The following is a 17,071-nucleotide window of genomic DNA, read 5'->3' on the forward strand; positions in this document are numbered from 1 at the left end:
CAGATAAGAGAGAGGGGAGAAGTGATAGAAGATATCTCTTAGGTCCAATCTTTAATAGGAAAAGAGAAAAATCTGTAATCCAATATGCAGATGGGGTACTTAATGTTTCTATGCAAGAAGGTAGGTTAATAAGAAAATACTCAGCACTTGAACAGCTAGAATTATGGAAGACTTTTCAACAGTCAATGAAACATTGACTGTGCAATATGAGAACAGTTGGGATCAGGCTGTTCTGTGGTGCAGGCAGTAATATAACTAGCCATCCCTCCTAAAGGCGAAGACTGGCTAACCTGATATGGTATGAAGGAAATCAGTCCCAGATGGATGGCTTATCAGAGCAATTAGGAACACCTGGTTATCTCCATCTGTGGTCCGCCAAAATGTTCAGGATAGAGGACTATTGTAAATAGAGACTGGGGGATGTTGGATTCCCTTATGTATGCTGTGAATATGTTCTATTACTATTGGTTAATAAAGAAGCAGTTTGACCTATGGCAGGGCAGAATATAGATAGGCAGAAAAACTAAACCGAATGCAGTAGAAAGAAGGTAGAATCAGGCAGACGCCATGTAGCCACCCAAGAAGCAAGATATGAGCCTCGTGGTAAAATATAAAATAATAGAAATGGATTACTTTAAGATGTAAGAGCTAGCTAGAAATATACCTGAGCCATTGGTCAAACAGTGTTGTAATTAATATAGTTTCTGTGTGTTTCTTTGGGACTGAACAGCTGCGGGACCAGGCAGGTCAGAAACTTCCATCTACAGACCATAGAAGAGGGAACTAGGAAAAAGAGAGGCTTTGTTTGAACCCCACTTTACTGGGCCAGATAGAACCATATTTGCAGATGAGTTAAAGAAAAAGTTCATTTAGCAGGGATCTCAAGACTGGTATGGAGCTTTAGTGGCTTTGCTGAACCCTTTGGTGTGGCAAGGTCTTTATAAAGTAGGAAAGGCCTTAGTGGATCTGATTAAGTTAGACCAGCATGTCAAGAGAGTTTGTAAAGTGAGAGAGCAACCTAGAGAAGATGAGAAAAAGGTTAACCAGACAAAGAGGTTGGTCTAGATTATTCCAAGATAAATGTGGCAAGATTTGTATTGAGCAATTCCTAAAGAAAAACTGTGTTGAGTGTTCCTAAAGAAAAAAAAATTGATAGAAAACCAAATTGTGTGCTAAGAAGCTTCTGGAAGTCTTTAAAACCTGAGGATCACTTCATGATGGAGCAATACAAGTGAAGACAATCCAGCTTAGCTAGCCCTGGAAACTAAGAAAAATACATTTCCTGCCAGAAAATGGTGATGCTATGGGTGGAAGTGGTTTGCCCAGACAGGAACTCACCCAACAACCAGGTATAGTGGATTGAGAGGCAACCCAGAGCTTCTGGGACTCAAGGATTCAGGAAACGCAGCACAGGAGAGCTCATGTTTGACTTTCGGATCTTCTTAGTTGTGAAGTTCTGGGGTCACCTGACACTTGCTGAGGGCTGGTGACAACAGACTTTCAGAGTGTTTCACCAAGAGGATGTTTGTTATAGGACGATGGTTCAGGATGTTGTTTCATTCCACCCATCCATGGAAAAAAATTTTTTCATATAGATGGCATGATGCTAACCTCTGAGTGTTTTGCAGATTTGTATTTGGAGATAAATACGGGTACATCTAAAGGAACAGTGATGATGGGCAATCTGCACAAGGTGCATGGCCCGACACAACTATAAAATTATTGGAGGTATTATAGCCTGGTAAGATGTGATGATATCTGACAATTTTCTTTTTAAAAACATTTTGTAGTCTTTAGTTTTACATTTAATTAAGATCATGATTCATTGGAGATGTTTTTTGTGTAAGGTATGAGGTTTAGACTGAAGTTAATTTATTTCTAAAATTAAAAATAGATTATTAGCTTATACAATACATCCTTCCACTCCTCCCAACTCACCTCCCACCTCTCCCCCAGATCTACTCCCCGCCCATCTCCAGGAAAGAGCAGGCCTCCAAGAGAGAAAAACCAAGCACAAAAAAACAAAATACAGTAAGACAAGACAAAAGCCCTAATGACGAAGTTGGACAAGGCAACACAACAGAAGGGAAACAGTCCCAAGAGGAAGGCAAGGGAGTGAGAGACACATCCCACAAAGTCCCACAAAATCACCAGGGTAACAATCACAACATATAAGCCGAGGACCTGCTGCAGACCCCTGCAGGCCGGGTGCTGCTGCTTCAGTCTCTGTGAGCCCGTGTGAGCTATTCTTAGTTAATTTAGTGGGCCTTGTTCTCCTGAGTCCTCCATCCCCCCTGTCTCCTACAGTTTTGATGCCCATTGTGGGATTCCCCAGAGTTCCATGGGGAGGGGCCCAATGTAGACCTCCAGTTTAGATTCTCTCTCTGCATAATGTCTTACTGTGGATCTCTGAACCCGCTCCTACCTGCTGCTGGAGGAAGTCTCTCTGATGATGACAGGACAAGGCTCCAATCTATGCGTACAGCAGAATATTAGAAATTGATACATTGATTTTTTTTTTTAGAACAGTCATGTTTGGCTCTAACCTAGGTCTCTGGGCTAGCCAGCCTCTGGTTCCTGGCCATCCAGGCTACGTTATCATGGGTTCCTTCATGTGGAGTGGGCTTCGTGTTAAATCAGGCATTGGCTGGCCACGCCCACAAGTTCTGCGGCATCATTGCCAAGGTCGTGTTTGGTGGCTAGGTTGGTGTTTGCTTCTCTTTTGGTAGCCTGAAGTGTACTTTCCCACACCAAAGAGACTAGAACATAGGATTGAAGGCTCCATGCAGGCACTAGCTTGGCCTCTCCACGTTCAGTGACCTATATATGGGTGTTGTCCTCAGCAATGGGGACCCCCCCCCACTATCAGTTTGCAGAGATAGCAACCCTCTGTCCTAGCATCAGCCTGGGTTGTTTGGGGGATCTTCATGGGACCCCCTCAGGCAACAAATCAACCAAATGCAACCCAGTTGCACCACTTGGAGCTTGAAGTTCATTTTTATTTCTATGTTTGTTCGGTCACTACAGCACCAGTTGTATAAACTGTCCTTCCTTTATTGTGTTGTGCTTCATTCTTCAGCGGAATAGCAGTTGTGCATATACGTGTGCATAGATCGGCTTTTGTCTGCTCTTCTCTCTTGACCTGTCTATGTGTCTATCACTCCATAAAAATACAGTCTCCATAGTGTGTTTTGTTCATCTTTGTACCCAACTTATAGCTCTAAAAATATGATTGAGTGATATTTTTTCTGTATTTGCCTTTTCTGAAATTGTTTTAGGACCTGTGCTTGACCATGAAACCCAATATGGACAAGTTCAACAGAACCACTATATGTGAGCTGCCCATGCTTGCTTCAGCATTGCCAGGGATTTGAGCAGATATGTCTATATTTTTGAAAGGAATTACAATAAACCTATAGGTCAGTTTGGGCTGGAGAGATGGCTCAGTGGTTAAGAGCACTTCCAAAGGTCCTGAGTTCAATTCCCAGCAACCACATGGTGGCTCACAACAATCTGTAATAAGATCTGGTGACCTCTTGGTCAGTCGGCCTCATCAACTTAGACCAAGAAACCCAAAATGGACAAGTTCAACAGAACCCCCATATACAGGATGCCATGCACGCTTCAGCATTGCCAGGGCATCCGTTTCATTCATTCATTTTTCATAGGGCAGCTTGGGAGAGAGATGGCGTATTCATCATGTTGGGTGACTCTTCCAAAGTGGAAACATAGTATGTTTCTTTATTTACTCAGATCTTGAGCTCTTTCATTAAAACGTCCTAATTTTCAGTATGCAGGCCCTCTCTACAACCTTTAAAATAATCGTAAATGCTATAATCATTAGCGTTAACTTCAGCTTCACATGCTCACTGCTAGTATGTAAGGATGCATAAGGATGCAGCTTTTGTATTGCACAACCTTGCTGAGGTCAGTTATCAGCATAGGTGGATTTTGTTTTGTTGGAATGTTTTATGTGGACATTCATTTAATCTCCAAATAGGGACAGTTTTATATCCTCTTTCCAACCTGCATTACTTTTCGGGTTTTTTTTTGCCTTATTTGCATCTAAAGCTTGCAGTAGTAAGCTGGAAAGGGGGAATGATAGCAGGCATCCTTGCCTCGTTCCAGAAACTAGATAAAGAATTCAAGTCTTTAACCCAGAGTGTGGTTTTAGCCATTTGTTCATTTGTTCTGACTTTTGTTTGTGTAGATGGTACTTACCGCGTTGAGGAAGTTATCTTCTCCTAGTCTCCTTTTTATTTATCATGTCGGACAATAAATTTGCTCAGATGTTTTATGCATCAATTGATATAATCATATGAATTTTCCTCTTTAGGCTGTCTATATTTTTTCATTATGATTTATTCCGCTGGAGATTTAATCAGTGTATATTATACAAAATACTGGGTTTCATTGTGGCATTTTCATGTGTGTACATAATGTGCTCTGATCACATTTATCCCCCATTCTCCTCTTTCGCACTCCCTCCAGTATTTTAATGCCATTTTTAAAATTAAAATATAATTACATCATTTCCTCTTTCTCTCCAACAATCCCTCCCATGTACCTCCCCCATGCTCTCAAATTCATAGGCTCTCCCCACCTCCGTGTGTGTGTGTGTGTGTGTGTGTGTGTGTGTGTGTATTCCTAAATACAGTTATAGTCTGCTCAGTGTGTACAATGTTACTTAAACACACACACATATTAATTTCAGGGCTGACCATTTGGTATTGAACAACCAGTTAAAGGGTTCATCCTGGGGGAAGAATAGTTCTGCTTTCAAGCATTCCTAAGTTGCCTGTAGTTCTTTTTCTAGGGTTGGGGACCCATCAGATGTCCCCCTTCAACAATAGCATGTCTGCTGGTGTCGTCCTTGTTTCTGTCTTGTTGAGGTAGTCATGTATTTAGTCTTCATAGGTGTAGTGTTCCTGCATTTCTAGGAAACACCGTCTCCCAGCAGACATTCTGTTCCTCTGGTTCTTACATTCTTCCTGCCCCCTCTCTGAAAACTTCCCTGAACCTTAGGTGCAGGAATTGTGTCATCGACGGATCAATGGGGACTGAGAAACACATGGTCACTTGTTATCTGCATTTTCATCAGTTGTACTTTTCTGTAATAGCCTCTGTCTGTTGCAAAGTAGAGTTACATTGTTGAAGGATGAGAAATACATTTATTTGGCTAAACCCTGGCACAAGATGTGCCTCAAATGTTTATCTTTAAAGATTTATTTATATATTTTTTTATTTTTATGTTCATATTTTGCCTGCATATGTGAGCCATGTGCATGCACTATGCACATAGAAAACACGGATCCCCAGACTGGAGTTACAGATGGTTGTGAGCTGCCATATGGGTGCTGGGAATCAAGCCCCATCCCTTGGAAGTACAGCAAGTGCTCTAAACCTCTGAGCAATTTCTTAAAACTCAGATTTATTTATTTGTATATTTAATATATATGAATGCTTTGCTTTCATGTGTATGTACGTACACACACACACACACACACACACACACACACGTCTTAACCTCTGAGCCTTAGCCCTGCTTTTCAAATATTGACCTAGTCTTACATAGTTGAAATACAACCTACTTGGTTGTGTTTTATTATTATTATTATTATTTGTTTGGATTGCATATTTACTTTTTTAAAAAAAAATTTCCGCCTCCTCCTCACCTCCCATTTCCCCCCCCCCGTGCCTCCCATTTCCCTCCCCCTCCCCCCCCTCTTCCCCCCTCACCGCACTCCTCTCCCCCTCCCCCTATTCCTTCCCTCCTCCCTCTCCAGTCCAAAGAGCAGTCAGGTCTACTTGCTATTTTATCAAGAGGTTTTGTATCTAGATTCATGAGAAATATTAATTTGTAGTTTTAATTTTTTGTACTGTCTTTGCCTTGCTTGGGTATTAAGTAATACTCATTTCGTGAAGTGGCATAGAAAGTATTCAATTTTTATGTAAAATTGGTGTTACTTCTAGATTTGTTGGAATTCTCCAGTGAGACCATTTCAACACAGCCATTTCTTTTCCAGGGTCTTTTAATTACAGGTTCAATTTTTTTCTAATAAGACATATTTTGGTTGCTTAATTTATGCTGGTTGAATTTGCTAGCTTGTGGTTTTCAAAGGTTAGGTTCAGTTTCTCTAAGATGTTGAGTTTATAATAATGAAAGCTCATATTTTTTCATCCTTTTAATGCTCTGTAGTGATACTGTTTTTTGATTTATTGCTTTATGCTTTCTCTACTTTATCCCATATAAATATTCAAGCCTACTGATGAAAACACTAAAGGTATTTTTCATTTGTGTTCCTATTTTTCTTCCTAGCCATTTGCCTCTCAGTCTCCACGTCTGCTGAAATGACCTTGCGCTTATCCTGCATGATGTGTACTTATTTCAAGAGAGCTTTTTGAATTGTTTGTTTGTTTGTTTAATGGCATACCTTATCTTACATGATATCTACTTATTCTACAAAAGACTTTTGTTGTTGTTAAATTTCATTTTGCTTGAGATAGGGTCTTAGAAAGCCCAGGCTGGGCTCAAACTCACCAAGTAGCTGCGGTTGGCCTTCACCTCCCAATTTATTGGATTACAGATGTGCTCAACTTTAAATACTTACTTTTCATATTTTAGAGGTGCTGGGGATTGACTCTAAGGCCCTTTACATGAAGGCAAGGGCTCTACTACTGAACTACACTTTCAGCCTTCCTCAAAGAGTTTTCGGAGAAGAGCCATAGTCATTTCAAATTCTGATGCTTCCAATAAGTCTACCACTGATCATCGCTTTGTCTCCTCTGACTGCTTTTACTTACCTATTAGCATGCCATGTAAGTTTTTGTTGAAAGCTGGGCACGTTATACACAAAAATGAATGACAACAATAAATTTTCAGTGCAGGACTTGCTGTTAATCCTCCCAGAAGACGGGTTGTGTGGGTGGCTAATATTTGTTTTCCTATGGACATCAGAAATCACAATTCTTGTAGGCCTCTTCCCCTTTTCTCTCATTTGTATGTGTTGGCACTCAATTCTATTTGTTTTAGACAAGGTTTCTCACTGGCTGGTGTGGGCCTCATCAATTGGCAAGACTCACTGACCAGCAAGTCCTTGGGATTCTCTGGTCTTCCCAGCACTGGGATTAACAGCACAAACCATGATGCTCAGCTTTTTCAGTGGATGCTAAGGGTCTGAAATCACGTCTGTGCTTAAGCAAGTAAGCCCTTTATCCTATGATCCATCACCTCCACTCCTCCTTTAGTGACCTCTTTCGTCCCTTCTTTAGCTTTGGATGTACCCTTTCTGCTGTTTCCCTGGAGGCCAGTTACCATGCTGGTAGAGCGTGGTGGCTGGGTTTGTTAATATCTTTAGAGTGCACAGTAGGCTTGTGTCTCAGGAGTAAAGCTTTCACAAGTGTTTTTGCCCTTCCTACAGGAATATATTACCCTCTAGCTTCAGTGAGCACTAACCAGTGTTTTACTCTATAAACCTGAAGTCCTTTTCCCTGCAGATTATAGTATACTTTTACATGAAATTGATGGGGATGGCTGAGTGAATTCTCTTCAGTCGCAGTGTTTTTTCTTCAAAATCCTTACCCTATCCTTACCTTTACACTGCCTCTTGCTCCTTAAGGGAACAGGGTTTGTGTGGGTTTCTTCATGTTCCCTGAGCTTTCTGTGACTTTCCCCAGGACTCCTGAATCCAGGCAAGGCTCCTGCAGGAAAGTCTGGGAAGGTACAGAACCCTCCCCTCTCCCCCATCTGTGCTCTTCAAGATTGGTGTCTCAGTCAAACCACACTCAGGCACCCACCAGAAATTGGTCATATTTTCTAGGTTAGTTTTCTGTGTTCTTCTAGGGCAGTGCTTCCCAGCCTTCCTAAAGCTGTGGCCCTTTAAAATTGTTCCTCATGTGATGACCCCCAACCATAAAATGATTTTCGTTGCTATTTCATAACTGCCATTTTGCTACTGCTCTGAATCGTAATGTAAATGTCTGATATGCAGGCTGTCTGATAATGCCATCCCTGTGAAAGGGTTAAAGCCAAAGAGGCCGAGACCCACGGCTTGAGAAACACTGTTCTAGGGAATCTGGTGGCTTCTGCCCCTGCAGCAAATGCTGGGTCCTGTTCTGTGGACTTGGGTGTCATGTTTTCATTCCTACCATGATTTTCTTACTTACTTGATTGCTCTCAACTCCCACTTGACTCTAAGCTTCTTGATAGTAGGGACTAAACCCCTCATCATGTTGACATGTATAGGGTGGCACATCATAACCACCCTATACATGTCAGATGAAAGACTCTTACATTCTCTGCTATAACTACAGAGTGAATCTTACACAGCCATTACAAATAGTTTTTTGAAAACATCATGACAGAGATGTAGAAAATAAAGCTATATATAAAGAACCTCAATTTTGAGAGACCAAAATAATTAAAGGGAATTTTTAAAATGAGCTTGAAGTCCACTTTTCTTTCTCTTCATATTTTTTATCTCCCACTTTATTAGCTTCATGGCTAGGGAAAAAAAGCTATTAAGCCTACTGTAATAGCCATTGCTCTGGTTCTCTAAACCTTTTTAAGAGATGGAGATGGTGACTCATTTGAAAGGCTTTTGCTAACAGTAAGTGAAGCACCCTCCATCACCTTGACATTCAGCAGTCTCAGTTCTAACCTGCTTGGTCTTTCTCGCATCCCACCCCATATCCGCAGAATTAAGAAAATAAATTGGTTTTACTTCCAGACCTGAAGGTCCCATTGACACTTCTCCCTCTCTGCCCACATGCTTTTCTTGGTCCAGATTCACCTTCTTTGAGGAAATCACCCCGAGAACACCAGAGCAATTTCAAAGCTCTCTCTGGATTCAAGGCAGGAAGAAAGGGGAACATTTCTCATACAAGTTATTGTCCTTGAACATTCAATGGCAGAGCTAGCTTCAGCTTCAGCCAGCCCTTGCTTTGCTTAGACTGCGTATAATTGTGAAGCTTGGAAAGAATCCTTTTCTTTTTTTCTAAGGTCTCCCTACTTTTTTCTTTGGGGGACAACCTAAAAATAATGTCATTTCCTTGTGACTTTTGTGTTTGGTTTCATCAGCTAAATTGGCTTAAAATTGGTAGATGCCTCATGAGTTATTTTTTAATTAATAGAAATAATGAAATCTTGATTTCTAAGGCTTCTCCCCACCAAACCTCAAAGCCTGCCAAGAAACTTCTTTCCTGAAGAACTAGGCACAGTCTTCAGGGGCATCATGTAAGGTACAGATGTACTCAGGACTTCCTAGTTGCATAATTTAAACTTGTTTCCATTTAAACAGAATGGCTCTATCGAGGTCAACATGTACCCTGTTCTGAGTTACTCTGTATTGCACAAAATTGGTTTTTCAGGTTGTGCCTTGCCCTGTGAAACTCCACTCTGATGGGAGAAGATGACTGTGCACCTGGAGGAAATATTTGAACAGCACCATCTGTCCGGCATCACCCACATAGCAGAGACTGATAAATAACTTACTCCTGGAGTATAAGGGGTGCCCCCCTTTACGTTTATTGGGGATGAGTTGAGAATTCAGGGACACATGAACATATTAGAATCACATCAGGGAAACCATGCTCAAGAACTTAAGGGAGACATTAGACCGAGGAAACGTTGTGACTCTATATAAAGAGATGGATACCTAGCACGACAAAAGCCATGGTCTCCACCACCTTGTCATTTGACCGTCACATAGTATATGCATCAAGGACCCACAGAGGGCACCCTCAGCTGTCACAGGGGCTTCAGCTGGGCTCGGTCCTTGCTGTTCACACAGCCTAATTCAGCTGCCATCTTCCTATCCTGTTTGCCCATCTGGACATGCTGGCCATCCATCTGCCAAGTCCTTTGTTTGAACTTGTTCCTCTTCCATCTCTGGATCTGGACTCAACTGTGCGGTTTCACTCTCCAACCTGTGCCTACCAGCAGTCTCTCATCAGAGACTTTACATGTCTGTGAGCTTTCCTGCTTCCCGGGCCTCTGAACCTCTGGAGTTCTCCGGCCTCTTAACCCTTTACAAGCATTCTGTTCCCAGTGCACATCAATATGTGTATATGTGTGATCTGTGATCTGAGAGTTAATAATTAAGACTGGAATATAAGAACGTGGGTTCATCTTGGTCAGGATTATCAAGGAGAGTGAAAGTATTTGGTCAATTGCTGTCATTGAAACCACTGCACATTGTGAGTTTATCTGATACATTCTGGCACCGTGGAAAAACAGTGGCAGAGAAAACTCAACCTCTCTTGTCAAAAACTAGATTACAACCAAATGACATTGTTCTATGGTTTGGTTGACCTATCACTCACCGGGCACGGTGGCCTCCAGCTGTGAGGTAGAGCACTGAATAGGCAGAAGTACTGCGGCAAGCTTGAGGGAGAGCCTGTATGAAAGCAAATAATAAATTCCTATTGCTGTGAATACCAAACTCACAAGGGAGCATACAGGGCCACAGCTGTTACTAAGAACGGTCTGTCTTATTAAAAGTAAAAGACACAAAAACCTCGCAGAGAGCTGTACCTTCTCCATGTGTGGTCATTTCAGTCCAGGAGCCACCTCAAATCTATGACTTGGAAACAAAGCCTTGTGAGCTAGGGACAAAATTCAGCATGGTAGGTAAGGGTGGTTCATCTCAAGGGTCTTGAATTTCCTTATCAGTCCTTAATACAACTGACATTTGTTTCTGGATGAGAAAGAGGGTCCTTTGCCTAGACCCTGCCAAGCTAGGTTTAGGAACAGCACCTCCGTCACTCAGCCAAGTCCTGAGCACTCAACCTTCCCTCTGTCAGCTGCTGCAATCAGCCATGCTGAGCACCCGGTCACTCATAAAATGTGTTGTTTTGTTCCACTTTTCATTTGTACAGAACCAACGGGAAGTGCTTTTCATCAAGCCCTCTTAGTGCAGAAACATCTTGACATTACTTTGTATAAAAATAACTAAAGGACTAAAACCTAATCTGATGCAAAAAAAAATGACTGCGATGACCTCAGGTTATAATACAAAAGTCCTTATGGAACCTGGAGATTATTTTTATACAAACCATGGCAACTATGAGCAATAAATTAAACACCCTGCAGTCTTACCATAAAGGAACTGCTTGTGAAAGGAAATAAAACCACACCATTACTAACCACAGACAAATGTGATGATGGATACAGGATGTTCTTATTGGAGGAAAATGGATCATGTACTTCAATATGCTGCCTTGAGGGCTGTGTACAAATAAAAATGGCTTTACACAATTATTCCAATAATGATAATTTAATGGTTTTCACACTGAAAAGAATTTATACCTAGCTAGCATTTTATGCTTCGGTAGGAATGTAAAATCTAACAATTTAAAAAATGAAATTCACAGGCACAGATTTTTAATGGAATACTTCGTGTCTTCTAAGGACATTTCTGTCAGAGTAATCAAATTGTGTAAAATAGAGAAAAGGGGTTTGTGTCCCAAGACATCATTCCTCTTGGGCCATGACAACTTTGAACAAAAATATTTTCACAAATTCTCATTTTAAACATCTTTTTTTACAAAGCACAATACGTAAGACTTTTCTAAATACAACTTTAGAAAATGAAGCAAAAAAATAATCTCCATAGATGCCTGGCTGAGTCCATGCTAAATGCAAAGGAATTTTAATTTTCAAAAGAGTGATCATTCCAAGCTTTTCAGTATTCTTGATGGGTCCATGTGGTCAAAAGTAAAGATGGTGGCTGTTTGGGTAGTGGTTCATCCAGTTCTGTGACGCACAATCTTCTTGCTGGTTAGCCTAAGGGATGGTAATGAGGCTGGATAAACCAGCTCATTTCTCTATAATCACTTTCTCTCTGTCTCTCTCTGTGTCTCTGTACACCCCAAAAGCAATCCAATGCCTCTCTTAGGAAAAGACATCAGTCCTCCACATTCCATGTTACCAGCACCGATTGAGGATGCTCCAATCTCTCAATTTCATTCTTAATGAAATTGACTCACTCTGTATAAACATGCTATATCATCAATAGGAATTTTCTAACAAACAAATGAGAAATTCAGACATCAAGAATCTAGTCCTCACTGTTGGAACAGGTGGTAGCAAATCTCTGAAGGCTTCAAGTGTAATACAGAAAGGCTTAGCACAGTGAAGGGGAACAGGAATGCTTTACACTGCTTGTAGAAACCTTTTGCTCTTGGCCCCAAGCACACTGAGACCATGGCTACTGAAAAGGCAACTATATTAACACACGGGAATGAAGAATGATTTCTTTACACATTCCCTTCTCTTATTGTGACCCCAGCTATGAAGGCTAGGGCAACAGGACTCTGTAAATACATGGAGGGAAGGGATAGCCTCGAGCAGAAAGGACAAGTATGCAAGTGAGAACAAGGCATGGGGAGGGAGACAAGGAGAAAAAGGAAGAGACATTTATTTGTTGTATTTTCAGTGATGAATATCACGTGAGGGGTTTTGCATCATTCCTTCGGCGTCATCAATTCTCATTCTTTGTGGTAGTGAAAATCTAATAATGTTTAGTAGTTTCACTATAAAATGCAGGAAATAGACAAAGCAGCAGTTTAGAAACACATCAAACATATTTGGGAAGCATCAAGGGACCACCCCTTCCACCTCTACCCCATCAACGATCTTGCAGTAAAGGATGCCCCCCCCATTTTCAGCTAAGGATGAGAAAACAGTTACATAGTCTAAGGCTGAACTGTTCATGTACTATAAAGATAAAGCAGACAAGCAAACATCAGTTTCACTGTGAAAGAAAAAGCAATTCCATAAGTGCAGGAAAGATCCAATAGCTACATTTCCACAAGACCCTCCTCCTGTTCTCCTGGATCTCAGGAGGGGGTTACAAGTGCGCAAGGCAAATGACACTGTGAATACAGTTTAAACAATAACACACACACACGCATAACCCAGTGCAGGAAATAATCCGACTCCCCCCCGTTTTTATTTGCATTTTATTTTTATTTATTTTTGCTTTAATAATGCATATTCTGTTCACGCAATAGGTGTAAAAGGCAGGAAGCAGGGGTTTAACTTGGCTGATGATAAAACAATCAAGCTGGAATGACATTTCTAGTTTCATGAACAACCTCAAAGTGGGCGAAACTGAAAAGTCACAGCTGGTACCAAAAAGCAGGCCAGACTTGCCAGCTGTCTCCTCTTAGGACCTTTGGCTATGGTGAGAGAAGCTGCGAAGACAGCGGCCTCTAGTGGACAAGGATAAGTGGCTGATTTTTTTTTTTTTTTGTCTTTTTTTGTCTATTGGAATTATGGTAGCTGCATCACAAAAGCTCCAATCAAGAGGGTGGTAGAAAGAAGGCACAGATCATTGCAAATACCAGATTTTCTCTTTCTCTTTTTGTAAATATACCATCATATATAAGCTAAAATTTCGAGTGGTGGGGGTCGGCCGGCAGGGAAAGAGAAGGGTTGGACGTCAAATTGCATACGTAATAGAACCCTAAAGGGGAATACAAAGCCAGGTGGCGTTCATTCCACCTGCAGCAAGTGAGCAAGACACCTGCTTTTGACTAGGTTAGCACAAACACTAGGGGCATCTGTGACAAAACACGGTTTAAAAAAAATCATAAAATTATAAAGCCTGTAAACGAAGAATCTGAAATTACATTTTATTAATGGAAAATATCATCAAAATAGTACTACTCTGGACTAAACTGCCTGAGTTTTCATTTCTCAGGAGATCTCAAGGTAGAAAAGCCTTTAGCACAATTGGCTATGAATCACAACCACTGCCAGACCCAGGACGACACCATGGGAAAGAGTCTCCTCTTGGATGGAATTTGTGTTGTGCTATCAAGACTTTTGTGCTAATCATTCAAACAGGGACATGTTGAGGCAAACCTTTAATCTTTTGGCACAAGATGATTTTGGCTGGGGCAGAAAATTTGAGTCTCGGACTCAGGGTGAAAATGTAACATCTCAATTATCAAGTGTTCACTTTGATTGAAGCGCTTTCTTTATGTCATTCACTTCCATCTATAAAGAGGGGGGAAAGCAGCAAACACAGGCATCATGAAACAGCTGCACTAGAGAAGCTGAAAGATAATCACCCTCATCAATGCAAAGAAAAGACTCAAGCTGACAATTTTAGGGCTGAAACTGGTAAAATGACATCTGAGTTAAGTATTGATAACAATGCCAGAAATAATATAAGCCCGAAACCAGGCACTCACGCACAGTACCCTGGCAAATAGTGCGCCTAGTCATTCCCGGGTTCCTAGGCTCCAAAGCTGATCAAAAGCAGCAATGACCCTAGATTCATGGCCAGAGGGCGGAGCAGGCCATCAAGACCATCTGAGAGTGACCCTAAAAAGGAGGTGGAAGCACTCCCAACAGGATGGGGAGCATTTCCTATCCTCTCTAGGCATCATGATTCCACCACAAGATCTCCACCAGCCGTCAGGACAGGGTTGGATCAGTGGCGAGAGGGGGACAGAGCTCAGATGCCATGGAAGGACTAACAGGGCCACTGGGGAGAAGAGCTAAAGTGAAAGGCTAATATGGAGATGGACCCCAGCTAACAACAGAGCCTCTGGTCTACCATGTTCTCTGGTACTTAGTATGATGAGGCATCCTATATTATCCTATAAACTGGAGGGGATATTTACAGATGATATGTTTAAAATAAATTCCAAACTAGAACCCCCAACTAGGAGTATGTCGGTTCAGCTCTTCCTTCCCCAAGAGCGTTTGGAGCTCAGGTAAAGATAGAATATAAGACTCCACGACTCTGACATTCTCAGGGCGTCAGTCATGTTCTTTTTCTTCAACCCCCCCTCCCCTTTCAGACAGGATCTCACTTGGTAGCTCAGACTGCCCATGGGGCTCACACTATATATAGCCCAGGCTTGTCTGGAACCTGTGAGCCTCCTTCCTCAACCTCCCCAGTGCTGGAATTAAAAAGTATGAGGCAATCATTTCCTTTCAACTGGAAGCCCTAAGTTTGGCTCCATTACCAACTGAGCTCAGGCTTCATGGACAGCAGAGCGCTGAGGGACTCACCTGCAACCGAAGCCGAATTTTCTTTTCTTCATCCAGCTCTGACAGTAACTGCTTAATCTCACGTCTGAAAAGCAAATGCAAATAGGATCAACTCGAAGCCCAGAGTTTCCCAATGAGAGATAAGAAAATCTATAATCACTATGAAATCTATCTGACCTTTTTGCAAAGAAACTATGGACCAAAAATAATTTATTTTTTAATCCCCCCCCAGGATGTATGTGTGTGTGTGCATGTGTATGAGTGTGTGTGTATGTGTGTGTGAGTGTGTGTGTGCATGTGTGTGTGTGTGAGAGTGTGTGTGTGTGTGTGTGTGAGTGTGTGTGTGTGTGTGTGTGTGTGTGTGTGTGTGTGATGGGAGCAGGAACATGCATTCTACATTGTGCAGAGGTCAGAGAAAAACTTTGTGGAGTTGGTTCTCTCTTTACAGCTTTATGTGGGTTCCAGAGACTGAAGTCAGGTCATCCCAGCCTTACGTTGTTGGATGGTGTGCTGGTTAAGTTTTTGTAAGCTTGCCACAAGTCAGGGTCATCTGCAAAGAAAGAACTTCAACCGAGAAAATGCCTCCACTATATTGGCCTCTAGGCAAGTCTGTGGAGTGTTTCTGATTAATGGCTGATGTGGGAGAGCCCAGCCCACTGGGCACGGTGCTGCCTGCCCCTGGTCAGGTGAGTCCTGGGTTGCATAAAAAGTGGGATAAGCAAGTCATGGGGAGCAAGCTCTTAGGCAACACTCCACCACCATGGTGTCTGCCTTAGTTCCTGACTCCAAGTTCCTGCCTTGACTTCCCATGATGATAGACTGTAACCTGTAGTCCAAACAAACCATTCCTCCTAAGTTCGATCTTGTCAGGGTCTTTATCACAGCAATAGAAAGCTACTTAAGGTGGCAAGCCCCTTTACTGGCTGAACCAGCTCACCTCCCCCAAACATTCTCTCTTTGTACTGTTACTTCTTAAGATTTCGTTTAGACAGAAAGGTTTGCTGTTACCAAAACATGTAGCCTTCAAATGTCAGGTCTGGAGATGACCTTAGCAATTCCTTAGGTGAAATTTCTCCCAACAGGAAAAGATGGGGAAACTCAGGGACAAACTGGTGGCCTGATTTTCACAATAACTAGACTCCAGTACCCAGGTTCGTAGTCCATCATCTTTCCTCTAACTTCTCTTTTATAACCACTGGGTACTTACAGAATAATTTTCACTATAGTCACTTTTTGTTCATGTTTTTTTTCATGTTCATGTGTATGTGCAAGTCCTTGTGTGCGCATGGGCGTGGAGAGGTCAGAGGTTGATGATATCATGTGCCTCCCTAAATTTCTTTCTACCTTACTGCTTGAGGCAGGGTCTCTCACTGAACTCAAAGCTTGCTGATTCAGCTAGACTGACTGGCTAGTAAGACCCAAGATCCTCTGGTCTCTGCCTCCCCAGAGTTGGGATTACAGATGCTTTGTACATGCATGCTTGAGATCCGAACTCAGGTCTTCGTGTTTGTGTGGTAAGGACTTTCTTACTGAGCCATCTCCCTAGGCCCATTGCAGATATTTTCACCATTCCATATATAGTTCAATTTTCTACAGAAACTATTCTAATAATAGGTCACTGGTATGTTTTCACTAATTCTCACAAAATCCCACAAATTGACTTTACCTTAAGATACATTAATTGGACCTTAAATACATGAATTAACAATATTGAAGTCTGAAAGAGGGCAAACATAGGACCTACAGCCCAATGCCTTCTCCAACTCAAAATAATAAAGTTGAATGAAGCGACTCAGTCTGTAAAGCTGGGACTCTGTTCTTTGGACTGCTCTAAGCGCTGCATTCCCTTTGTTTTGAGGAATTAGATGTGTACATTTGTGAAACGGGACAAAAACTTCAGAAACATCGCAGCAAACACAGTGACAGTACATTTGTTCAACTCCTGATGAATGCCATGATGGTCCCCCATACTTGAGACTATGTCCTAGCACTGCTGGTAACACTCTGCTTACAGCTAGTTATAACCTGACATAAACTAGTTACGATTCATTAGCATAGTTA

At 41.8% G+C, this 17,071-nt stretch overlaps 1 protein-coding gene across 13 annotated transcripts in view; it reads right to left on the reverse strand.

Annotated features, from left to right (window-relative positions):
* Nucleotides 1-10,656: 10,656 nt before the first annotated feature.
* Nucleotides 10,657-17,071, reverse strand: part of Sh3kbp1 (SH3 domain containing kinase binding protein 1) — a 337,374-nt gene continuing 330,959 nt past the window's right edge. For 5 of the 13 annotated variants that reach the window (XM_026784809.1, XM_026784808.1, XM_026784806.1 and 2 more), the window contains 2 exons: nt 15,032-15,095; nt 10,658-14,005 (listed from right to left, as the gene is read on the reverse strand). In XM_026784809.1, the coding sequence (XP_026640610.1) occupies nt 13,964-14,005; nt 15,032-15,095 (106 nt within the window). In that variant the 3' untranslated portion in view covers nt 10,658-13,963. Of the gene's footprint in view, nt 14,006-15,031; nt 15,096-17,071 lie in introns of all 13 variants that reach the window. The other 8 variants (XM_013350581.2, XM_013350583.2, XM_026784802.1 and 5 more) reach the window with 2 other exon arrangements.

This window comes from Microtus ochrogaster, chromosome X, assembly GCF_000317375.1.
Source record: "Microtus ochrogaster isolate Prairie Vole_2 chromosome X, MicOch1.0, whole genome shotgun sequence".
Taxonomy (NCBI): domain Eukaryota; kingdom Metazoa; phylum Chordata; class Mammalia; order Rodentia; family Cricetidae; genus Microtus; species Microtus ochrogaster.